Here is a 27,287-nt window from a genome sequence, read left to right as displayed (position 1 = left end):
GGATCGAATCCCATCCCCGAGATAGTCACTAAAAAAATCAGTGACGACTTCCTTCGGAAGGGAAGTAAAGCCGTTGGTCCCGAGATGAACTAGCCCAGGGCTAAAAATCTCGTTAATAAAAGATAGAAAGAAAGATATGTTGTCGACAAAAAGTTTATGGCCAAGCACAATCTTACTGAATCATGAATTGCATTCTCGCAAACTTCTAAGCATTAAAAAAATAGTAGACAAATTATTAGCTTAGTTTTACACAGGACCCTCATGTAAATTTCGCGGAAATCTCGAGCTGGTTTCCTTACAAAATATAGGGCATTGAACCTTAGTAAGGTTACCCAGAATCCTAGCCAGTAATATCACCAAATAATTAGCATGGGAAAGATTTATGTGAGAATCCTTAATGAATTTCATAATTCAGAGCAGAACAGACTTCTTCAGATTCATGAAATTCAGTACAAGAAAAAATGAAAATAAAAATATCTGATTTGGGATCTGACAGAAACAATTTTTACAAAATCCTGCGATGGATTCTTGCAAAATTCAAGGATTGGATTGGATTCTGACAGAATTTAATTTTGAGGATCATGTAATTATGAGCACAATTCTCACAGAATTTAAGGCAAAAATTACCACAGACACAAATGTCTATTTTCAGTTTCTTAGAAATTTTCATTACATTTATTTGATTTTACCAAAAAAATTGAAATTTCTGCATTGAAAAAAGTTTGGCCACTGCACAATATTGTTTCTGTGATTTGGCCTGCGATTCAAAAAGGTTGGGCAGGGTTCATGAATCTTACCCTGAAATGCTGAAAACGTTAGGGAGGTCATTTGGCCGAATGCCATTTGGCCGAATGCCGTTTGGCCGAAATAGGAAATAATAGTGAATTACAGTTAACATGTTATTGTAGTGAGTTTCGCAGCTGAATTTCAAAGAACTTATTCAACTTATTTTTGAAGAAGGTTAATCATCATTGATATACACATAACTGGCTCTTTAATGTTAGTTCAACAAACAGTCAGTGCTAAAAGAAGAACATCCTAAATGTAAGCAAATATTCACTTTTCTGCTAGCGGTAATAGCTGCCAGCAGAAGTTTTTGCATTGTGTTTGTAGTCAGCTTTTGACAGTAATTAAATCGGTTCACGACTTATTAAGCCCCACGCACAATGTGAGCGGCAGCGCGGCACAGCGGCATGACGGCGGGCCCATCTTGAGCTACACTCTGCTTGTCAAGTCAATGTTGAGAAGGATTTAGTCAACATGGGATTGATAAGTGGGGTGTGGATCAAGATGGGCGTGCCGTCATGCCGCTGTACCGCGCTGCCGCTCACATTGTGCGTGGGGCTTTAGTCCTGCTGCAGGACTGGATTGCTTCGATCCCTCGAATTTTGGATTGCTTTGATCCCTCGAATTTTGGCTTCTTATTTTCCCAGCGGAGAAATTGTGAGCTTTTTCCACGTAATTGTTTACCGAGTCAATCGGTTTACTGCTATACGCAAGTAACGATGCAGAGCTCTGTTCACACGTTGCAATCCTAATATTGGAGGATAAACCGAAAGAACAGCCTATGATCAAAAGAAGGAGGAATCTCTTATGAAAATTTAAACAACTGCAATGCAATCAATTTTTATATTAGTATAACTACAAAGAACAGCCGATGATTTATAGAAGGTAAAGTTCCCAATTAGAATATAAGCTGAATTATTGCCAATAGTAATGAAACCAGTATAACTCGAAAGAATAGCCTATGCTTAAAAGAAGGAAAAACTTCTAATGAAATCATTTAAAAACTGGAACCTTATCATACCGTTGGTAGCCCCAGATGAAACAACCATGAGTTTTGATTCTTGATGAAATGAGTGGAGTTCACAACTTAGTCCTAAATTAACGGGTTAAATTTATCATTCTCTTGGAGCACTTATATAGTGACAAACATGACGTACCGTCACATCATTAAAGTCAATTAATTAGCGGATCAATTATTGGGTAACACCTAAGAATCTTACACATAAGTGTTGTAGTAATTTGATATTTTTTTTGTTCGTAATTCGGCCAAACGGCATTCGGCCTAACGACCCGTTCGGCCAAATGGCATTCGGCCAAACGGCGTTCGGCCAAACGGCCGGAAACCTTTTAGAGATATCAAGAGGAGACCCAAAACAACCAGAAGTTCGGATAAAAGGGCATGTTTTGTCCTAATCAGCTCATTTTTAAGTAATTAACCAAAGTTTACATAAAGTTCGTTTAAACTGCTATTGAGAATGATATTTACCTTCAAGTGAGAAAGATGTTTAATTAAAACTTGTTCTGAACTTCATTGTTTTTGACAAGTTCATGAGTTTCTCTTTCGAGAATCAAGTTCCGTTAATATCCGTAAAAGTTTCACTGAAACTAGATTTATACCAAAGTGACCCTTGGAGTGCACTGCTTAAGTACAATCCAAACAACCCAATGAACCAATATTGAGATGTTTCTCATTTCTGGCCAAACATTAGAGAAGGGGCCAAGGGGCCGTTGCTGTTGAGCCCTTTTTAGCCCGCTCGCGCAAACTAACGCCACAACCAGGAAGATTAGTGTTAGCACTTTCTGATGGTGGTATTGGTGAACGTGATCGAACGTGATTGAATTGGGTTTAACAGCGTTTTTAAAGCCGTTTGTCATAAAAGTGGGAACAGTTTTGGTGTTATACCAAACATCATAAGGAAGAATGTCAAACGACGAAACCGATCGATAGGAGCATGTACTATAAGGAATGGTAAGCTTCTTTGAGGGATTGATTAGTAGCTTAGGTGTCGAAATGATTTGGTGTAACGCCATTTCGTATAATCAGGGTGTCTACTCGTTTACCGAAATGAAATTCCCTGATATTTCCAGGTTTTTCCAGGCTTTACAAAAAAAAAATCCAGGATCAAGACATACTCTAATTTTATATGTCTAAGGGCCGATTTCTTCACCCCCCACTTAGATTTTAAAATCTAGTTTAATCATTTGGGTAACGGCTTAAGCGAAGGTGAAGAAACGGCCTTAAAACAAACTAATGACAAATTTGAAAATGTTTTCAATTTAATAGCTATTTATACACTTCTAAAGATTATTTAAAGCATGTTGAAGCTATTCCAATATCGAATATTACAGTATGAAGATCAAAGCTTATGTTTTATTCAAATTAATTGTAAATGCCAATTATGGAGTTTTTATTTCGTTTGTAAGAGCTTATGAACTAAACGAAACTCTCAAGTACATCAGTATGCTTCTTCTTGAAATTATTTTAAGCACAGATTATGTAACATTTATTTCCATCGGTCGTGCGTGTCGGACACACCAACGCTACTCACAACATGGACAATGAGCGGCCTTTTCGCAAAAAGTGCGATGTCTGCAATACCACGATGACCGTCGAACATCTGTTAATCAACTGCCCTTGTTTTCAAGCACTTCGGGATCGCTACAATATCCCCGATAGTATCAGAGATGCGCTTGCGAATGAAGCTCCTAGTGAAGCAGCAATAATAGCTTTCTTCAAAGATGCGGGACTTTACAACAAAATTTGAGACGCTAAAGATGCAATCTTAAAACCACTAAACGATACACGACAACGCTGACACCAACTTACTAGCGATATGGATTACCGAAGGACTTTGACGCCTAGAAACGATACCTGAAGACGACTATGCTGACCATAAATGGCTATCGATTTGGTTTACTATATGGATTTCAACGATAACAATAGAATAGCTTGCAATTTTAAAATGTATATATAAAATTTGAATGACAGGGGGGCCTCTCAACGCGAAGCCCTGTCTTACACAATGATGGAGACGAACCAGTCACAGGCTGAAAGTCTCGATAATAAAGATAATAATAATAATCCATCGGTCGTTTGGATACCTAAGACAGCTTCATGGGCGCAAAAGTAAAACTTTATTTAGATTTGTGGCAATATTTTACAATAAACACTAAGTTTATCGATGTGATCATACAGTTGTGACCTGCATAAAAGATAAATTCTTTAAAATATCTCAAATTGAATCAATCGTGTTAATAGTCTGCTACATATTTTAGTAGATATAGGTATACCCATCTAAATTAATATAGCTAATCCGTAAAATTGTTGGATCCCGATCCATTTTTTTTTTCGGATAATAGAAACACGGATTATCAAGCCCCTGGGTTATCGCGTTCGACTGTATAACATTTAACTGTGGTAATTTAAATAAATGATGATTTCTAAATTATTCACGATTGTAAAAAAAAAAATATTAAATTTAAAGTTGTTCAAATTCCAGAATATTTTTCGAAAATCGTTTGTTCTGAAATCAAATATTTTCCAAAAATTTTAAAAATTGTGCATGAAGCAAAATGAATAGGCAATTTAGAAACCTCTTTCCAAAAAAAGAGACTAAAATGTAATCAAAACGAGACGAAACAGTAATAAAAAACAAAACGAAACCTAACAGGAACCACGATAAAACAGTTTGATCAGGCCAGACATTTCTCAGAGAATATTTTATTTTATTTTATTCAAATTTCTCGTGACATTACGACGACAAACCAACAAATCTGGTATACGCCAGTAAAGGACAAACATTCTTCGATGTATTATGACGACATTACGATAGGGATTGATTGATATCTCTATTTGAGATTTTCACTCTCCAAGAATTTCCTAAGGAATTCCTCCAAAATTTTTGTTTTGGATGTCTCAAAATAGAATCAGGTTTTTTTTTTTTAAATATCACAAACAATACCTCAGGGCGTCCATCAGAAATTCCAATATATTATTTCAGATATTTTTCGCAAAAGCCCTTAGTCCTCTAGGATTTTATCCGGTGATACTCCAATCAGTTTTTCTTGATCATCCTCCAAGACTGCCATTCAAAACATGTTATAATATTCAACTACAAACTTCTCCAGATGTCGCCAAGAATTTCTCATTGTCAGGATTTTCTACAAAATTGTTCATTAGATTTTTTTTAAAGATTTTAATTGAAAATTTCTCTGATGATACCTTTAGGAATTACTCTAGAGATTGCTCCTAAGATTTCTTCGGAAATTCCTCCATTAATTCTAAGAGATTTCTCAAAGAAGTTTTCAGTAGTTTTCTCTAAGGAAATTTGAATGAAATTTTACAGTAAGCTGAGAAATTATTCAGAAAAATTCGCGAAGCATTCCTAAAGCAAATCTTAAGGAACCTTATGTTACAGTTACTCAGGTAATTTCTTAGGTCACCCTTGATGAAAGAGGATTTTCAGCAAGACTCAAGCTTTCCAAGATTAGGGCTAAATTATTGCTAAGATAATAAAAATATAAAAAAAACATATCTCGCAGGATGTTGTGAAGGGACTCCTGGAAAAAAAACAGGACGATATTCCTAAAAGAATGTGTAGGAATCTTATAAAAAGGCTGATGCGGAACCTTATTGAACTTTTCAATATTCTATGGGGATTTCTTGGACGAAACGCTGGAGACATTCCTAGAAAAAAATCTAAAGAAACTTAATAATGAAACACAGGTAAAATTCTTGTCGGGTTTTCTTGAATGAAATTATGTGGGAAACATTGGAAATCTCTTAGATTAAGTTATGTAGAACTCGGTTGAAAAGTTAGTGAAAAAATACTTGGAGGAAGTCCTAGGATAGACTTTGTTCAAAGTACTCCCTGAGAAAATTACTAGAGGTAGTAACGTTGAAATGCTTAAGTATTTCCTGAAGCAAATTCTGGAGGAATTCCGGAATTCCTGATAAAATCTCTGGAGCAACCACAAGGATAATTCCTGAAACTGTTCTCGAGAAATATGAGAAGAAATTTTGCATCTAAATTATCTGCAAGCAATATAAGGAAAAAAAAAACTTTAGATACTATTTTGATTAAAATAGAGACTCCAGACACCTTCCATCAAAAGTAGAGGCTTTTCAGAGACTTGCATGAAAATGGTAGGGGAATGTGGGGCAAGATGAGCACCCGGGGCAAGATGGGCACCCCTAGTTTGTGTCGTTCCTACAGATTTTTTTTCAATACATTATTTGGGGTTCTGATGAATATCATTAAATTGATATGATGGCCATAAATGAGGGGCAAGATGAGCACCATGTTCAAAATTAAGTAAAAGTGTGAAAGTATAGAACCACACTTAGCTGTGAGCTTGACATACAGTATCTTCTTTGCACAAAACTATTTTTCTAAAAAATATACAAACAAACAACAAATTTAATCGTTTTTTAAGTAAAATCTTAGCAATTTATGAAAAGTTATTTATTTTCTGATAAAAGTTTTAAAACTAAGCTAGTTGAAGATAAATATTATCAGATATTAAAGATAATATCTTGGGATATTGCAAGCATTGAATAATAATAGTTTTCTTTAGTAAATTGCATCTTTTTATGGGGGTGCCCATCTTGCCCCGCAGTTTTTTTGACCGATGATAAAAAAAGCTATTTTTTAAAGTGTTATTTGGAAAACTATTTATCACTTTTTAGAACGTTTAATGGTTGGAGGTCAAAGTAATAATGTAAAAGATAAGGATGGTTACCAATTTTACCATTATATTACGTTTAAGTAGGCTTAAATCGCGCTTATCCTTAGGGTGCTCATCTTGCCCCGCCTGACCCTATCTAAAAAGAAACCTGCTATCAGCCCTAGATATGTTAATCCTTTACTAAATAAATATAGAGACATTAAAAACATCTATCATGTTTTGATAAGCTGATACAATTTGATACTTGAAAGGATCCTCACTGAACAGCTCATATAGTGTTTTGAAAGCGGCGCAGCCGAATTTTTTTTTTCGAATGAAGAGTGCTTTCTGGCAAATAATGGTAGCTCTAGGTTATGACGCAAAAATCCTTTGCCGTGAACATATTCTTTCATGAATTACTACCTCAAAATAATTTTCCTGATTGTTATCGAAATTCCCTGAGAATTCCAGGTTTTTTTCCAGGTTAAATAAAATTCCCTGATAATTCCAAGTTTTCCAGGTTTTTCCAGGTAGTAGACAGCCTACTAATGACAATTTGATATGATGGGCACATGGCATATTGCAGTTTTATAAAAATAAAACAATGCCTTTCTCAAAGAAGGGATGTGATTCTATTTATGCTAAATGGCTATTATGCCGAATGCACGAAAGCCTGTTATGCCAAATAGCCTGTTACCGTAGCTTGGAAGCCTGGACAAAGACGCGAGGTTACCAATTCGAAGAGACTTAGGCTATAACCTTTTGAAGTTGAAGAAGTAGAACATGGTGGTAGGAAGTAGGAAGTTGGTCTCTAGCAACTATAATCCTATACAGACTAAATCAATTGACTGCTTCCAGAAACATAACTTCTTACAGTAAAACCGGATTTCTCCACAAAACAATTGGTTGCCCAGTACACCAGTTTTTTCACTGTCCATATGCTGTGTATTTATGATCTCAAATATCTCTCTTCCTTGTAAAATTTCATATCTTTCTCTGGCTTCAGCCCAACGTTTTAAGATTTAGTTTTTTGTAACCTGGCCAAACTGAAAAAAACAGATCCTAGAGTTATAAAAAATCAAAACTACAAAAGATAATCGTAAAACTAAATGCCACTAACGCTCAGGTGCAATTGAAAGCTTCCTTCCGAAGCTACTACCTTCCCAAACTGCTAATCAACGGAATCCGGTACCTACTGCAAATTTTGAATCAAGAAATTTGGCTGCTCTAAAAGAAATAAAGTAGAAAAAGATTTCTCAATGAACCCTCCGAAAGGTGGAAAACGTTACTGACGATGACGTTGATGATGATTGATGTCCACCGACCGGTGCTGTCGATGATGCTGGTGAGGATCCCAGGATACTACTGTTCGGATGCATTGCTGTTGAAGATGTTGATGAAGACGATGAAGATTTTAGCGGAACCCACGGCGATCCGGAGGAAGAACTAGAACTAGATGGCAACGGGGGAGTCGGCGGAGGAACGGCTATTTGTACGGTTACGGCCCTCGGCAATGGCATCGTCGGTTCTGTGGGTGAGTGGAGCCGCAGCGAGTGCAACTGCTGCTGCATGGCCATTACCTGAGCGGGAGGGGGAGGAGGGGGCGGTATGGTTACAATCAGTTCTTCCTCCTCTTCCTCGTCCCCCAGATCGTCTTCGTCGTGGACACCGCCGTTGTTGTAGTGGACATGCCTTACCGGTTGGTGATACTCACTGGAGGCGTATGGCGATTGGGAGGAAGTGGACGACGGTCGTCGAGAGGAAACGGCCATCGAGTGCTGTTGATGATGGTGGTGGTGGTGATTTTGGTTTTCTAGGGCGCTACTACTGCTGCTGCTACTGGAGAGTGAATCGGACAAACCTGCCCCGGCGCCAACGGGGACGGCCCCCAATGATGATGATGAAGATGCTGCTGCTGCTGCGGTTGATGATGATGATGAAGGTGGTGGTGGAGCGGAAGGGGTGGCCGGATCAGATGATCCTGCTGCTGTTGGTGCTGCTGAAGATGATGATGATGATTTCTGTTTCCTGCTGCTTCCGCCGCCACCACCACCGCCGCCGCCGCGCCGTCGGGTCAGATAGCGATTCAGAAGAGAGAGAAATTATTATTTCCGTTTGCTCGGCGGCAGCGGTTGATTCTGGTTCCGCTGCGGCGTCTGCGGTCGCTGCGCGTTCGTGCCCGAGTACTGGTACTTGGCCTTCTTCTCCGATGGTTTCAAAATCTGAAAAGGGGAGGAAAAATATAACGTTAACACTTATTCCGGAAACTACCATCAAACGGCAGTTCAAAAGTACTCACCTGAAATGAACACATTAGATTCTCGTCGACCGACATCATGCCACCGGCGTTGTCGAACTCTCCGCAGTAGTTGGGAGCGGAGAAGAGCGTGACCAGCGAGCGTTTGGCGAAGAACTCGTACCCGTCCTCGACGACCTGGTGCGCCCGGCAGATCAGGTCCAGATCGTGCATACTCAAGAACTTGGAAACCACGTCGACGCCGAAGGTGAAGCTCACGCCGCGATCGTTTTCGCCCCAGCCCTGTGGAGGAGAAGGTTGGACGGTTAATCGTTTGAACTTGGTTTGGACTTGTCTTCTCTGATACCTTAACATCTTTATCTGGGTCACTCCACAGTAGATCGCATAGCAGTCCAGTGTCGGGTACGTCGGTTGGCCTCATGATTCTTCTGATCTGTTCCATATGCTGCAAATGAAGAATATAAGGGAAAGGAATAATGAAATTGATCATTTAATAGCAAATAAGAAAATTGCCTGCTTTAGGGGTTTTCAGGCAGGCAAATCCAAAGAGCTCGCTATGAATCTTCAATATATCATTAAAATTTCCTTATTGCCACTGGATCCTGAAGAAATAGCTTAAGATTCAGCTGGAAATTGTTATGGGTCCATTAGGATTTCCCAGATCTTCAATGCGAATCCCTAGATCCTACTAGGATCTCGATCAGACTTCTTATGATTCCGTTAGAAATTTTAGGTTGGAACCTATAGGAGTAGGGCGATTCAAAATTTAAAAATGTTTAAAATTCTAATCTCCCATATCTTTAAAGGTGGCCCGAAGACGATGAAGGTTTATATGGAAATTACTATGGAGAAAATTGGAAAAATGTTCCAAACACGTTAGTACTGACATGTAAGTATATCTGCTGCTGAACAGACAAATCCCTTTCGAGCTAATTTTGTTTGGCATTTTTGCAGATGTTTGCAGGGCTATAATCCCATATGAAGGTAAATAACAGCAAACAAACACATGAATATCTCTTCTCCTATTCGTCCGATTGAATTGCTTTCTTCAGCAAATTTCTTTATTATGGTTTGAAGAATGAGTTTTTACTATGGAATGATAAATTTTTACTTACATTCAAGTACTGAAGTGTTTGGAACATTTTTCAAAATTTCCCCATAGTAATTTCCATATAAACCATCATTGGCTTTGGGCCACCTTTAAATCACCTCCTAGAAAGCTGAAATTTTCACAGAACACTATTTTTATGGTAAGGTTAGTAAGGAAGATATGGGAGATTGAATTTTAAAACTTTTTTAAATTTGTAACCGCCCTACTATAGGAGCAGTTTTGCCCAAAATCGACAAGATTCGAATGGAAACTCTTAGGATCTCACCAGAACCAGACGCAGGTGCCAATTATAGATCTCCAGGATCATGTTTGGAAACTTCCAAATTTGTCACAAATACATATCTACGATCCTCCAAGAAATCGTCAAGATCTTGTTGAGAATTCCGCTAAAAAAATTCCGTGGGATTTATTTATTTTTCATATTTTTAATTATGTCCGGGCACGAATGTTATGAAAATGTTTCTTTATGTTGTGTCGAGACGTCGTAAAGCCAATAGTTTCGCAATGCTGATTATATATGGCCAATCAACGTTTCGCGGAGCAACAAGAGCTCAGTGGAGCATGATATGAAAACCACTGGCCTTGGCCCTCCAATCAATGCATGACAAAGACTTCAACGAATTTCCTGGCAGGATACCGTCAAAAACTTAAAGTTCATTTCTCTTAAGGCGGTTTCTGGAATGACTTCAGCATTCTCTTTGATGAGCTTTACAGAGACTTCTTCCGTGATTCCTTCAAAGATTTATTCTGAAACTTATCATGAGAGTGCTTAGTGCTCAAGCAATTTATCCAGTAACTCTTCCATGGTCTGCTTTAGGATTTAATCTATGATTTTCGTTCTGGACTTCTTCAAACGATATCTTTAATTTTCCGAAGAATGACTACAAAATAGTTTTTTCGGGTTTCTGGAAGAATGCAACTAAGATTTCTCCGCGAGCATGTTCAAGAATTCCTTCCTCCGGAGACTTTTCCAAAAACTTACCGAGAAATGGCTTGGTTAATGTTATGTCTACCTATCTCAAGCGCGGAAAAACTCCAGGAAAGACTTCTGAAGGTATTTTTTAACCTTTAAAAATTCTTGGAGAGTCAGATAAAATGCAAAAAATAATTATTGGGAAAATTATCAAACTAAACCCTATATTCGCAGGATTTTATGGAGGAATCAGTAGTGGATTTTGTACAGGAATTATAGGAGAAATGATTGATACTCTAAATGTTTTTTTTTTAATTTGATAAAACTTTGGGTATGTAATACTGGAGAAATCTCTGGTAGAATTTAAGAATGAATACTAGGAGCATTTTTCTTTACTCATGGCATTTTTTAAGGATTCCCTGTAAAAATGACTAAAAGAACTACTGGAGAATATCGGCGTTGTAGTTTTTCCTGGAAAAAACCTATACTAAGGAAATTTGTGTTCGTGGAAAAAAATCCTGTAAGAATCTTTGGAAGACTCGTGGAGTAATAAATGGAGAAATCAGTGAAAGAATCTCTGAAAAAAAAAAATCCTGGGGGAGTAATCCCTGTGGAAATTACTGAAGATATCATTGGCTGCTGAAGGAAATTAGCGGAGCTTGAAATTGGAATTGGAAGATTTTCTGAAGCTCCTCGTCGAGGACTATGTGAAAGAAATACTTAAGAATCTGAGGAGGAGTGACGTAGGAATCTGTAGAGCCTTTAAGATTTATACCAGAATTCGCTGATGCGATTTTTCCACTAATTTTGGCATACATTCTATCTTGATTTTTTTTCAAAAATATATTTCGAATTGAAGTAATAGAATATTAGAACTTATTAGATTTTTCCAAGGTTGCTTGTTTGCATGATTTGCTTGTTCGGTATTTTTTTATTCTGGGTAAAAATTGTAAATCATAAAAAATACCGAACTTTCAGCTTTTTGATTGAAACCTTCTGAGGTTCAGTAATAATTTTTACTTTTTACTGAACTACGGTAGCTGTCAGACCCAATTGAGCAGCATTACCGAAAAGATCGAAAAATCAGTAAAAACATTACCGACTATTCAGTAGTTGATGTTTTTACTGACTTGTCGTCAAAATCAAATGACAAACTCAACTATTTAAAGCAACCAAAAAGGCTCAGTACGATTTTAACTGCCTACGTTGGTAAATGCTGTTGATTTCCATACAAGAGGTAAATTCATCTGTATCATTGAGTTTGCCTCATGTATGCAAACCAACCAAAAAATAATGATTTTGTCACACATATTTCGATTACTTCAACTAAGATATGAGCATACCGTAAATGTTTATTCTCACGAAAAATGCTTAAGGGGGCAGAATCCGTCATTGATTTCGGAATTTTCAAAAGCAGTTTTTCCGTTCAAAATCAAGAAAATTTACAGGAAAATGTGTTCACTGTATTCTGTTCTCCAACAGAAACACAGTGAACACATTTTCGTCGAATAATTTTTAGTTTTGAACAGAAAAACTGCTTTTGAAGTTTCGGTGATGACCATGATTACGATGACGGAGCGTTGAACGTTAATAAGGGACATGTCCAAGTCGATTGGGTTTTAATTTGTATTGATTTATAAAGAAAAAAAAACAGAATCTGGAGGAGCAAAGCGTGAAGCATGGGTACCTGGAATGCCAATAAAAACGCTCTAAATTTTACTGACTAAGTCAGTAATTTCCATCCATCAACATATTTTGGTTTACTGGTTTTTTTCTCGTTAATCGTAAAAGTTACCGAAAAATCCGTAGTTCCAAAACCCAGTAAAATATTACAAGGGTCGGTAATCTGAATTGGCTGGTAGAATTGGGCTGGTAGCGACTAAGTGCCTTAAAAATAGGAACACAGAGACCTCTAGTCTAAAAAAAAGACCTAACAGGAACCGAAAAGAGTCCAAACTTGGACCAAGAAAAGGGTTTAATTTTTTGGTGATGTGTCATTAGGCCGAAGTATGTTAGGCCGAAGCACATTAGGCCGAACAGTCGTTAGACCAAACAAGTCAATAGGCGTATGAGTTGAAAAATGAAAGAAGAAATCTTACTCACGAAGTTGATACGAAATACGACATTCGACCAACAGTTGATACATTTCCACAATGACCTGGGGATCAAAATTAAAGTAAGGGATTTACTTTGAGCTTTGAAAAAACTAATGCCAGTTTTAGAAAGTGAACTGAATTGCTGTGTCAATAATCACTATTACAAAATTGATTGAAAGAACAGCACATATTGAAAAGAAGGAAACAAAATCTGATAAAGTATAAGCAACTTTGGAGTCACACATTATTTATGAAAAAACATTACTCGAAAGAATAGGGAATCGAATCCTATTCTTGGCGACACTTTCGATTCACTTGGGAAGTGGGGTTTTCTGAAATCTACAGAGCTCATATTTGGTCACAATATCCATCGTACTGATGCCCATTGCAAAGTTTCAGAAAATTCGGACGAGAAAAAAACCCATGCCAAACTGAATCATAAAAGTGCCCAAGTGGTTTTGCACCCTAGTTGATGTTTGAATGAAAATCTTTCATAGTAAGTACCCGCTACTTCAACAATGTTTAACCCGTATAGGCCTGAGTGAAAGCAAAAATTCTAAAACCCTCACCGCTCAGTGAATTCTTAATGGATTAAAATGATTTTTTGTCAGTATACTGACACACATATCTTGTTTCTAGAAGTGGACAGAGAAACGCGGAAATATTCTTGTGGCCAGAGTTATTCCGGTGGGTCACTGGGTCAGGTCGGGTGAGAAGGGTACTGTGTGTTTGTGCCCCTGAAGGTAGGCAAATTTCAAGTCACAGAAAATTTCCGGAATCGGCTATAATGTGGCTACTGCATGACGGAATTTAAGGAAAATTGCATCAGTGTAAACCTTTTGAGAAACGATTGAAGTGGATAACTATGAGTTTTGCATTTTAATAATCCTACAAATGACCATTTTCTGGTCCCGGGACGCCTCAAACTTATGACTAAGTGGCCAATTTGTATCTGAACATCTGTGCCAAGTTTATGGGAACGCATTTTAGTGCACAATTATGTTTGATTTCTACTTTTCGAGAGTTGAAACGGTTTAGTATCCAACAAATCTATAGCTGGTTATTCCGGGCATTACGTCCAAATGGCCACATCCGGTATATTTTAAATGGTGCAAAACTCTTCATTTATAATGTTGAATATCAGACCTTGATGATTTATGCAAATTAAAATGATTGTCATTGCAAATAAATAAAGGTAACTTGGCATGTCCCAAAAAATAGCCCTTTTTTACCCGACTTGACCCAGTGACCCACCGGAATAACTCCGACCACAAGAATATTTCCAAGTACCTCTGGCCACTTTCAGAAACTAGATATGTGGGCCAGTGAACTGACAAAAAATCATCTAAATCCGTTAAGAATTCGCTGAGCGGTGAGGGTTTTAGTATTTTTGCTTTCAGGTCTATACGGGTTAAAAGAAGCAAAATGTCCTATGAAAGTGTCTTCTCATTTGAGTTTTATCTCCCTCCATTATGCAAAGGCACTCATTTAGGGCGCCTGAGGCGGTGTCAACCGTGGGTCGTTCGGCGACCTCATGAAATCTGTTTTTATAAAATTAAGGAAATTCTTCCAGAAAGAAACTGAAGTGCCAGAAATACTCGAATAAATCATTGAAAGATTTCGGCCTGATGAACCATTCGACGAAACGTACTTCGGCCAACACCTGATTCTTCATAGTATCAGAGCAGACATTTTTTATGATCTAAGACTTTTCTTTCCTCTGGAAACTTTATCAGAAATTCAGAAATTATTCAGAAGATTCATAAACAGTTCATTTAGTGATAATTTCCCATGAAATTCAGAAATTCTTCTAATAATTCTTTGAGATTTTCAAAAACATTTTTTCTATGCATTCAAGGAAATGTCTTCAAGGAAATATCAAAAGAATTTCTCAGAAATTATAAAAGGAATTGCTGAAAAATAAAATCCGTGAGCTATTTCTACAAAAAAAAACTCTTAAGGTAACCTCTGATAAAACTTGTGTTAGTTTCGAAGACACCCTTAATGAAAAGAGATCTCTGAAAGAGCTCCTGGACTCTTGCGGAAGTTGTAAAATATTTCCTAGATAAATAATATTCCGTAGGACTTTCTAAAGGAACATTGAACAGAATATCAGGGCTAGTATCGGTAAAGCAGTATAATAATAAAGACTTTAGTGACCAAAATGATCAAATTGGAGTTATCTAAAAGAGACTTCAAAACTGCAATTATAGGTCATAAAAATGACGAGAAATGAAAATGCGATCTATGTGTATATTGAGAATTGCAGTAATTTGAAATGTTTCTTAACGATTACTGTCTGGAATAAAACTCGGTTGTAATAAACGGTCAAAAAGGTGATGCATTGGAGATTTCACTACTCATTTTATTTACGAGACGAATGTTAGCTCGGTATAGGTTACTATTTTACATATCTGATTTCAGTCAGAACAAAAAGTAGTTTATCAAATACATGAACTCCGAAAAACAAACTCGTGATAGAATTTTTAGCGAAATTCCTGTTCCTGGCGAAAATGCACCGATGATTTTGAAATAGAGTTACAAAACGAATCACTTGAAGCATTTCTTAACAAATTTGTGGAATAAATCGAGGTTTTTACCTCATAAATACAGCGCTCTCGGCTAGGCATTGCAAATACAACATAAAGCGTTGTGTATGGATGGGCATCAGGGTTCTGAATTTTCGTATCAATGATGCGAAATCTACGAAGGAGAATGCTTTTTTTCGCTTCCTCACGTGAACATCTATTATCGCTCACACTAATTTTCCCTGGAGCTACAATGGAGGATAACCGAAAATCACTCCACTCTGAGGATAATTTATTTTTCACTCCAGCATATTTGCGCTCACCAACTGCTCCCGAGAATTATCACTATGTGGATAAACAAAACTAGTGCCGGCGACGGGATTCGAACCTAGAACAATGGTAAAAACAACCGCGATGCGTGCACACTAACCATGCCACCACACCAACTTGACGAAAGGAGTGATTAATTTGGTGTATAAAAGTAACTGCTGCTCGTGGCGATGGATACAGGAAAAGTTCTCCATGGATCGGAGAAAGAGAAAACAAATCACTCACAGCTGCGGAAATGTGCAATTATCTATTTTCGCTTTGTTTTGTAGACGGATAAAATCGCAAGGCAGCTTATCGCTGAAAATTGATGTGAGGGATAAATCCATTATCGTGAGAGTGAGTGATAATTCGGAAGCCTGATGGGCATCTAATTCTTCGGAAAAAGGTGCGCTTTGCGAAAGAGGACCACGTGATTATTGAGCTGAAATCGAATTCAGGTTAACTTCTGCGTCCATGAGTCCTCGTGGTTTAGGGGTAACACGATCTATCTATTGAACAGGAAGTCATGAGTTCGATTCTCACCGAGAAGACATATAATTTTTTCACGAATTTCACGTCAATTTGTCCATTTAATACAATTGCGAAGTATATGTAATGTTTAGTAGGGGGACGCCATTTGGCATAAAATAATTTGGCATAACGGTCGTTTGGCATAATAGTCATTTGGCATAATGGACGTTTGGCATAATCATTGAAAACTGAGTAGCTATGTTTTTGGCATTACCATTGCTAACATTCTCATATGTTTTTTTTTTTTTTTTTTTTTTTTTTTTTTTTTTTTTTTTTTTTTTTTTTTTTTTTTTTTTTTTTTTTTTTTTTTTTTTTTTTTTATTAGTATCATTCCAAACATTACATTCATTTCTTATATCTAGGTGTTCTGTGTTATTTGACAACACTATCATCCTAATTTGGTAAAACAAATTTAAGATTTAATTAACATTTTGTTTACAACATATTACATTTCATTTGCCGTAGCAGTTCAGTTTTTTTTTTACAGGTGAGTTGATTTCACCTGCTTATAAGAGAAAAAAAAATGTTTTTAATATACTTAACCTAACTTAACCTAAACATATAACGCATTAATCATGGCAATAGAAGATTGTAACGATTTTTGCCTGAAATTATTAATTATTTTATTTGACATTTGTTCCAATGTTTCAACATTGGATATTCTATGTAACTCATTGGTACTATACCAGGGAGAAAGCCTCAGAATCATTTTCAAAATTTTATTTTGAATTCTCTGCAGAGCTTTCTTCCTGGTATTACAACAGCTAGTCCATATTGGTACAGCATACAACATGGCTGGCCTGAAAATTTGTTTGAATATCAACAGCTTGTTCTTAAGACAGAGTTTTGATTTTCTATTAATAAGGGGATAGAGACATTTTACATATTTATTACATTTGGCTTGAATGCCCTCAATGTGATTTTTGAAAGTTAAATTCTTATCTAGCATGAGCCCTAGATACTTAACTTCATCTGACCAATTTATTGGAACCCCTCTCATCGTGACAACATGTCTACTTGAAGGTTTCAAATAAAGAGCTTTTGGTTTATGTGGGAATATTATTAGTTGAGTTTTGGAAGCATTAGGAGAAATCTTCCATTTTTGCAAGTATGAAGAAAAAATATCCAAACTTTTTTGCAATCGACTACAGATGACACGCAGGCTTCGTCCTTTGGCGGAGAGGCCTGTGTCATCCGCAAACAAAGATTTTTGACATCCCTGAGGTAGCTCAGGTAAGTCAGATGTGAAAATATTGTATAATATTGGTCCCAAAATGCTGCCTTGAGGAACACCAGCTCTTACAGGAAGTCTTTCAGATCTGGAGTTCTGATAATTAACCTGAAGTGTACGATTTGACAGATAACTTTGAATTATTCTAACAATGTATGTTGGAAAATTAAAGTTTTTTAATTTTACAACCAAACCTTCATGCCAAACACTGTCGAATGCTTTTTCTATGTCTAGAAGAGCAAGACCAGTAGAATAGCCTTCAGATTTGTTGGAACGGATCAAATTTGTTACACGTAAAAGTTGATGAGTGGTCGAATGTCCATGGCGGAATCCGAACTGTTCATTGGCAAAAATTGAATTTTCGTTGATGTGGGCCATCATTCTGTTCAAAATAACCTTTTCAAAAAGTTTACTGATGGAGGAAAGCAAACTGATTGGACGATAGCTAGAAGCTTCTGCAGGATTTTTGTCTGGTTTTAAAATTGGAACAACCTTAGCATTTTTCCATTTGTCAGGAAAATATGCTAATTGAAAACATTTGTTAAATATATCAACTAAAAATGATAAGCTACTTTCTGGAAGTTTCTTGATGAGGATGTAGAAAATTCCATCATCGCCAGGAGCTTTCATGTTTTTGAATTTTTTAATAATAGTTCTCACTTCTTCCAAATCAGTCTCCCAGGCATTTTCGAAAACGTTCTCTTGATTGAGAATATTTTCGAACTCCTGAGTAACTTCATTTTCAATTGGACTAGTAAGTCCTAAATTAAAATTGTGCGCACTTTCAAACTGCATAGCAAGTTTTTGGGCTTTTTCGCAATTAGTTAGTAATAATTTGTTTTCCTCTTTCAATGCCGGTATTGGCTTCTGAGGTTTTTTTAAGATTTTCGATAATTTCCAAAAGGGCTTAGAGCCAGGGTCCAATTGAAAAATTTTATTTTCAAAATTTTTGTTTCTTAATTGAGCAAAACGTTTCTTGATTTCTTTCTGCAAATCCTGCCATATAATTTTCATAGCAGGATCGCGAGTGCGTTGAAATTGCCTTCTCCTCACGTTTTTAAGACGGATCAAGAGTTTAAGATCATCGTCTATAATCACGGATTCAAATTTTACTTCACATTTTGGAATTGCAATGCTCCGGGCTTCAACAATGGAATTTGTTAAAGCTTCAAGAGCATTGTCAATATCAAGTTTAGTTTCTAAAGAAATGTTAACATCAAGATTGGAGTCAACATACGTTTTATATATATTCCAGTCGGCTCGTAAATAATTGAAAGTGGAGCTGATAGGATTGAGAATCGCTTCTTGGGATATTTGAAATGTAACAGGGACATGATCAGAATCAAAATCAGCATGAGTAATCAGTTGGCTACAAAGATGACTAGAGTCGGTTAAGACCAAATCAATCGTAGATGGATTTCTAGAAGAGGAAAAACATGTGGGGCTATCAGGGTATTGAATTGAGAAATATCCTGAAGAGCACTCATCAAATAAAATTCTGCCGTTGGAATTACTTTGAGAATTATTCCATGACCGATGTTTGGCATTAAAGTCACCAATGACAAAAAATTTTGACTTATTGCGAGTCAATTTACGCAAGTCAGTTTGGAGCAAATTAACTTGCTGCCCAGAGCATTGAAAAGGCAAATAGGCAGCTATGATAGTATATTTACCAAACTGTGTTTCAACAGAAACACCTAAAGTTTCAAAAACTTTAGTTTCAAATGATGAAAACAGTTGATGTTTTATACGCCTATGAATGATGATTGCAACTCCCCCACATGCCCCATCAAGTCGATCATTACGATAAACAAAAAAGTTAGGACCTCTTTTGAGTTTAGATCCAGGTTTTAAATACGTTTCGGTAATAACTGCTATATGCACGTTATTAACCGTAAGAAAATTAAACAGCTCGTCCTCTTTACCATTCAGAGAACGAGCATTCCAATTTGAAATATTTAAATTATTATTTGGATCCATTATAAAAACGTAATCCAATAACAATTTGATTTGTAAATTTTACACCTACTTGGACTGCTTCAGTCATAGTGGTGGCTTTGAACATTGCATCAATCATTAGATTCAATTGTTCAGTTAGAAAATTAAAATCAGAGGCAGACATATCATCTGATGATTTCCCATTGGAATTTCCGGTAGACGAAGAAGCGGAGTTACCTGTGGCGGTAGGGTTTTTTCCATTTGATTTGAAACAAGTAGAATGGGTACCTATGGATCGAACAGGGGAGGAGTTCGAATTTCCTGCTACGATATCGGCAAAGGATTTACCGTGGGTAGATACATTCGAAATAGAAAGATTCGAACGGCTACCCGACGGATTAAAATTAGTTTGTGAATGAGCATGATTATGATCTTCCTGATGGGTATGATTCATGATCAAGCGATCGTTAACTGAAAAATGAGCATTGTTCGATACTCTTCCAGGCAAATTCCGGAAACGACCGTTATCGTAACGGATATTATCTTTCATCTGCCTGGCACGAGCCTCAATGACCTTTTTTCGTGAAGGACAATTCCAAAAATTGGACTTATGGTTAGCCCCGCAATTACAACATATGAATTTGGTGGTATCTTCCTTCACTGGACAGACGTCTTTGGCGTGAGAAGAACCTCCGCAAATCATGCATTTAGCATCCATGCGACAATTTTTTGTACCATGACCCCATTTTTGGCACCGACGGCACTGAGTGGGGTTCTGGTAATTTCCTCCAGGTTTCTGGAAATGTTCCCATGTCACACGGACATCAAACAAAAGTTTTGCTTTTTCTAAAGCTTTAATATTATTTAGTTCTTTTTTGTTAAAGTGAACTAAATAAAATTCTTGAGAAAGCCCTTTCCGAACAATGCCAGATTGGGTTCTCTTTTTCATAATGATTACTTGGACTGGGGAAAATCCAAGTAAATCATTTATTCCATTTTTGATCTCTTCAGGTGACTTATAGTCACTTGAGAGACCTTTCAAGACAACTTTGAACAAACGTTCAGTTTTGTCGTCATAAGTAAAAAAATTGTGCTTCTTCTCTTCAAGATGTTTGAGAAGAAGCTCACGATCTTTAAGAGTTTCCGGCAAAACGCGACAGTCTCCTTTCTTTGCGATTTGGAAGGAAACCTTGATTCCCCTAATGGAGTTCAAGATCTCCTGCCTAAATCCCCCAAATTCAGAACAACTGACCACGATAGGCGGCACTCTTTGCTTCCTCACTTGAATCAAAGAGCCTGGGCTAGAGGCTGCTTCGATTTGGTGTTCGGAAAATTTGTCTAGAGCATCGAACTGATTGCTCATTTCGATACAATTATTCATTTCACCCTTGGAAGAAAGTTCGCATTCCGGGGAAGCGTCCTTTCTTCCATTCTTGCCACGTGTAGTGACAGTTTTAAAACCCACTTTTTTGGAAGGAAGTAGTGAATTCAGAGATTCACCCTTCCTTTTGTTTGTTGTTGATACCATGTTTAATTAATAAACGAAAGAAGACGTGACCTTCGAAAGGTTTTTTTCCCAAGACGGTGTCCAAGTAGGATTACCACCGCTAGCTTTCGCCAACGGGTCCAACGAAAAATCGAAGGCACGGGTCCAAACAAGGATCGTAAAGGGATCAATAGTAGAAAAAATAGTACTGAAAAGTACTGTTTTAGTAGCACTGAAAAGTACCGTTTTTAATTTTAGCAATGAAAAGTACTGTTTTTGTAGCACTGAAAAGTACTGTTTTATTGCTTTAGGTAGTTTTTAAGAAAACTTCCAAGAGCAGAGAGAATTCGTGTACGCACAGCACGAAGGTACGATGCGCACTATCACATTCTCATATGTGATTTTCCCTTCTTTTGGTCATAGAGCTTAGTGACATTTGAACACACGTAGACTAGCATACGCTCGTCAAACACAGTTTGTTTTTGTTTTCCTCAAAGAAACTTGCACACGCTTTCCAGACTCATCAAAATGCATATGGAAATATTACCCAATTTGAAAAATTTACACCCGGATTCTGGGTGTTTTTCGAGACAGAGTGCATATTGTTTTCCTCTAAGGTTCACAACTACATCTACACTAGGGCACCCATACCATTGGGCGTGAAAACCACTATAGGCTGTTCTTTCTCATTACCGTCGATGGGGGTGACAATGGGTCTAGGGGGTGAGATTGGGTCAAAACGGAAAAATATGTTTTGTGAAATATTTCAGCTAATAACGCTGATATTACTAAACTTAATAATTCATATGTTAGGGAACATATTATTGCACATAATTCATAACAATATACATTTTTAGAAATAGTAGTTTTTTGTTTACTACATCAATAAACTTGCATGTTGAAACTAGATAAAATTTACAACATTAAATTTCTCCTGTACAAAGTATCACGCATCTACTCTAGACTCTATCGTTGTATTAGTGGAATGTTGAAAGTCTTTTCATTACACATCACAGGTATTTTCCGGAATCTGTTTGATTTTCCCACAAAAAAATCATTTTTTTCGGTACGATGTCTAAAACATTGAAAATGGGGGTGAGATTGGGTCAAGCAAGAACGATAGTAAATGAAATTCCAAGTTCACTTTTTTGACATTTTACGGTGCCGGGTGTTCTCTTTTTTCATTAAGATGTGTTTATTCTTTCTAAATACAGCATCTCTGAAACATCAAACAAGTCTACTTGAGTATTCCGTGCATTGAATAACAATACAACGCATTTTGACAACATCTCAAACCAGCAACTGTGTTTCGTGCGCAGCAACATCGTAAAATTTTATCAAATGGATTTATTTTTTGGAATTTAACTACTTATCAGTATTTTCATATTATAGAAACATCTCACGGAAGTACAAATGAGTTGGATCGCTGAAATACCGGGATTATGACGTCAACTTCAGCCTGAAATTTATTGATCGTAGAATGTCGCACCGAAATTTAACTATTTGCGAAGGTTTAAAATAATCACTGTTGCAGTACACCTTTGGGGAAACTGAATAGGCTTTATAGCAATGGGGATGAGACTTTGAAGACAATTTGAGGGAAAACCAAGAAAATGTATGTAAACTTGACGATAAATGTTGGGTTTACATATGTTTTCTCATAGCTCTTCAATTTTCAGTATAATCTTTCTTTTAAGTGGGGTTTTCATACTTGTGAAACATCTTAGATATCTTTTTGTCTTGTTTGCATCGTTTTTTTGTCAATATTTTTCAGTTGTGAATGGTTTTGAAATCATATTCTCAAAAACAAGTTATTTCAATTACAGTGACCCAATGTCACCCCCTCTATGGGGTGAGATTGGGTCATTTTTCATTCACTTGTGGTGCCGCTGTGAATAAATATTTGTCCTTAATTTTTTGAACAGTTGTTAATGTACCATCAAAGTACATACACACCAAATTTGAAATTTATTGGAGTTAAATTGCGATAGTTATTCAAAAAATAAATCGCACATATCCCTTTTTGACCCATTGTCACCCCCAACGACGGTACGTTGTTAAACTAGTGGTTTGCATTGTAACTACTAACATTTTCATTGACAATTTTGCCTTCTTTTGATCACCAGATCTTTTTTTAAGTAGCATTATTTAAATTCCTAATTTCTTTTCTTTTATGCCAAACGTCCATTATTCCAAATGACCATTATGCGAAATGACAATTATGCCAAACGACTTTATGACAAATGGCTTTATGCCAAATAACTTTATGCCAAACGGGGTAGCCCCTGTTTAGTTTTTGGTAATTAAGTATTGCTGTATATGTTCGAAGAGCTAGTCCAGCCTTAATTTTCATTTGCATCAAATCACGAAAATATTGACTTTAGTGACCATTTATTTGAAAAAAAAAAGTGACTTCTATGGCATTTTGTTGGAAATAGTGACTTTTTAGTGATCAGGTCGAAAAAAAAGTGATCAAGTCACAAAAAAGTGACTTTCTACCAACCTGGTGAATGCCATGCTGGTGAAATTCCTAAAAAAAAATAAATTTGAGCGGGAGAAATATTAGAAAAAAATGCTGCGGTATTGACTGAAGTGAAAGCTCATATAAACTTTTGAAGATTGTATGGGGATTTTTGAGAAATTTCTTAAGAAATGTGTGGGAACCCGACCAATGGATTACAAATTTGCAATTGTTTGTTGATTACAATTGTAATTCGATTATATCAAGATTTGTTACAAATAACAAATTTTGTTTCATTTTTGTTAGAAGCACATTGAGTTGATGAAGGAAATTAGAAAGTAATGTAAACAAAATCAGTTGAAATAACGAAAACTGTTTCAAATTTGTTTCAATTTAAAGCATAACTATGTATAACACAATTTGTTATAACAAGCGTAACCTCAAGGCTACGGACCCCCTACAAAATCTGAGATAATCACGCAGGACATTTAGTGAATTCACTTAATAGATTTGTCACAATTTCTACAGGATTTGAGACATTTTTATGCGTTATTTAAAGAGGTTTTAAATTGCGCGGCTTATTCGTCTCCGTGAGGATTTGTTACAGCAGAGAAGTAAGAGTAAAAAATATTGGAAATTTCTGAACAGAATCTTGAAAGGTTTCTGAACAGTGTCCAAAAAAGTTCCTGAAGTGGAATGAGGATTTCAAATCACTGTTACTGTAGGTATTACAAGTGGCTGTGATGATTTTGACTGGTCTCGACATTAAATCTTTGATATATATGAACCAGAATGGAAAAATTTAGACCAGTACATAGCAAAAATTTAGATTCTCATTAAAATCTTAAAAAATCTAGATAATAACTTTATCTTTATCAACAAATCTAGAGAACCAGTCACTGGTGAACAATCGATCAAATTTTCAGCGCGGACGACTGTCTGGTTCTCGACATTTGTGCTCTTGAAAAATCGAGGTTTGCTTTCTATGCTTCTTCACTCTAAAATCCTGATTATAATCGTTTTAGGTCAGAAACCTTTGAAGATTACGAATACAACGCGCAGAGAATACCAAAATTTTTAAATGTTTTTCGGGACGTTTAATAATCAATCCGCCCATAATCGGTATGCAAGTATTTCTCCGTGTTGTGACTCTCAGGTTGTGACTTAACGAAATGTCGCATATGCCTATGAGTATTACATATCCCAAATCCTCATAAATGTAATGTTTCAAGCACTTACATTCAAATCCGGACTGAGCCCGCCGTGACAGCAGAAGATCTTCTCGTCAATAATGGCCGCAATCGGTAAGCAGTTGAAGCAGTCGGTGAAGGTTTTCCACAGCTTGACGTTGTACCTCCGTTTGCATTCGTCGTAAAATCCTACCGATGGAAAAGGGAAAACAGAATTAACCAACTTCACAAAGCACCCCACTCCTCTTACCGTATATCCTATTAATACTGGCACACTCATGATTGCCCCGCAGCAGGAAAAAGTTCTCTGGGTATTTGATTTTGTAGGCCAACAGCAGGCAGATCGTCTCCAGCGACTGTTTGCCTCGGTCCACGTAGTCGCCCAGGAACAGGTAGTTGGCCTCCGGGGGGAATCCTCCGTACTCGAACAGCCGCAGCAGATCTGTGTACTGACCGTGGATGTCACCTGCCGAAAGAAGAATCATGATTATTGGGAGCGATATGAGAGATTCGAGGAAAAGTGAAATTACCGCAAATTTTAAGGGCTGCCTCCAGCTCAAGCAGGATCGGTTGCTGTAGGAAAATTTCTCGCGATTTTAGGCATAGTCCACGAATTTCTTCCTCTGACATGGGTACCGCCTTGCCCGGTCGACATCCTCGCACTGGAAGTACAGAAAAATAAACGTTGCGTTAGTAATCTAATAATTACAGCATGTGGTTACAGTTTGTGTTCATAAACAATGAATTTCAATATACTGGGATTGGCTGAATAGGTAGAGTTCTCCTTCTGGAATGGATAGGCTTGAAAATTGTATTGATATAAGCAATCAATATGATGCATTAGAAAAGTTTTCCGAGCAACAAATAGAAGCAGCCTCTTGCGCATAGGCTCTTTGATTCAAGTAAGGAAACAAAGGGTGCCGCCAATCTTGGTCAGTTGTTCCGAATTTGGAGGATTTAGGCAGGAGATCTTGAACACCATTGGGGGAATTAAGGTTTCATTCCAAATCGCAAACAAAGGATACGTTTGCCGGAAACTCTTAAATATTGCTAGCTTTTTTACAAACACCTTGAAGAGAAGAAGCACCAATTTTTTACTTACGATGACAACACTGAACGTTTGTTCAAAGGTCGCCTTGAAAGGTCTCTCAAATGACTATAAGTCACTATGAAGAGTGTTTATTAAAACGTTGTCTTAAAAACAAGCTTTCGATATTTCAGGCAGGCTAAGTTGTATGCTGTACCAATATGAGTAAGCTGTTGTAATATCAGGAAGAAAGGTCTACAGAGGAATTAAAAGTTTTGAGGATGATTCTTAGGCTGTTGACAGTTCTCATCAGTTTGACAAATAGATGGCGCTATAAATGTGGCTCAAACGCATCGCCTCGCTTTCGATTTTACCTCCAATACGCACGACTCTGATGCTCCGGTTTCAACTAGCCAGGTACATAACAATGTATGCAGCTGTCTACTATCCCAAATGGAAATGCCACCCGGCAGAAGATTAATTTCCCAGTCACGTCACAAACTGTGTTACATAACACGACGTATTGCATTGCAGAAAGAAGCAAAACAAAAAACGAGAGAGACGTAATCTAATCTCAACGCTACTACATACTAGCGGCGACGGCCAGGTACACTACTACTCGATAAGCGTGACTAGTTTCCGTTTGCGTGCTGGGCGTCGTAGAAGTTGGGTGCTTGCTTGCTTGCTTGCGAATCGATTAAGGAGATGTGTAGCACATATAGTTTTACTGCAGCACGTACCCTCGAATGGATTCGAATGCCGATCCACACCCTCCTTCGCTGGGGGAACGTAATCGATGATTGTGTGTCATCTTTTCAGGAAGAAGCTCAAGTAGCTATTCGTCAATCGCTTTGACTGGGCATTACTTACAGCAGGGTGCGACTTATTTTTCGAAAGATTTCAAAACCAAAAGTTTGTGTACTCTTCTAAATTCAAATCATATAAGCATAGACTAAATGTAAAAACAAGTTTATGGTTACACATAGCATAGACGGACTAGGGTGATTAGGGGCATAATGAACATACGGGGCGAAATGGACACCTCCTTTATCTCTGAGAATATGCATACTTCATCAAAACTTCATACAGTGCATGAAATCTGTACTGCGGTATAAAAGTTTATTTGTAGCTTCAATTGTTCTTTGAAATTTGACTTTAAGTTTTTCTCTGCTTCAAATTGGCATAAAGCAAGGCGATCGAAGAATCTAATTTTTGAGCAATGTAGAACCCAGAGAGGTTCTTTTTAGCTATTATGATTGAGAGAGAGCTCTCCTACATATCGGAACGATTGACAGTCATTAAATATATTGGAATCACTAAATTTCACGCAAGTGTTCATTTTGCCCCAATACCGTTTCACGGAGAAAAATGCCCACTCAATCATATTTGCTGGTAGATCAATCATATTTTACATTGAATTTCAGTCAATCATACATTAAAATTGATTTAACAATGGTCAATAATTTGTTTAACTATTTGATATAATTAGTTCAACTACACAAAATAGTTGAACCAACCATAGATATGAATGACCCAAAATTATTATACAATCACAACAATGGTATTATTGTTGATGTTGTGTTGTCAAAACCGGCACGAATCTTCTTTATCGACATTACAAAAAAAAACGACAAAATGTCTATAAATATGGGAGCAGGAATACAAACCACTATCTTGTGAATGAGAGACCATTAACTTACATCTACTCCAGCTTTGCCTGTTGGAAACAAGCGGTTTTTTGCGGTACATCTCATAA

At 37.0% G+C, this 27,287-nt stretch overlaps 1 protein-coding gene across 6 annotated transcripts in view; it reads right to left on the bottom strand.

The window, feature by feature from the left end:
- Window positions 1–7,375: 7,375 nt before the first annotated feature.
- The window catches only part of LOC5577439 (serine/threonine-protein phosphatase PP1-beta catalytic subunit), a 235,921-nt gene continuing 216,009 nt past the window's right edge, over window positions 7,376–27,287 (bottom strand). For 5 of the 6 annotated variants that reach the window (XM_021853454.1, XM_021853449.1, XM_021853451.1 and 2 more), the window contains 6 exons: window positions 25,035–25,166; window positions 24,755–24,970; window positions 24,554–24,693; window positions 9,057–9,155; window positions 8,753–8,992; window positions 7,376–8,675 (listed from right to left, as the gene is read on the bottom strand). In XM_021853454.1, the coding sequence (XP_021709146.1) occupies window positions 8,559–8,675; window positions 8,753–8,992; window positions 9,057–9,155; window positions 24,554–24,693; window positions 24,755–24,970; window positions 25,035–25,166 (944 nt within the window). In that variant the 3' untranslated portion in view covers window positions 7,376–8,558. The remainder of the gene's footprint in view (window positions 8,676–8,752; window positions 8,993–9,056; window positions 9,156–24,553; window positions 24,694–24,754; window positions 24,971–25,034; window positions 25,167–27,287) is intronic. The other variant, XR_002502330.1, reaches the window with a different exon arrangement.

This window comes from Aedes aegypti, chromosome 3 (genome assembly GCF_002204515.2).
Source record: "Aedes aegypti strain LVP_AGWG chromosome 3, AaegL5.0 Primary Assembly, whole genome shotgun sequence".
Lineage (NCBI taxonomy): Eukaryota > Metazoa > Arthropoda > Insecta > Diptera > Culicidae > Aedes > Aedes aegypti.
This window is presented reverse-complemented; position numbering and strand designations above follow the sequence as displayed.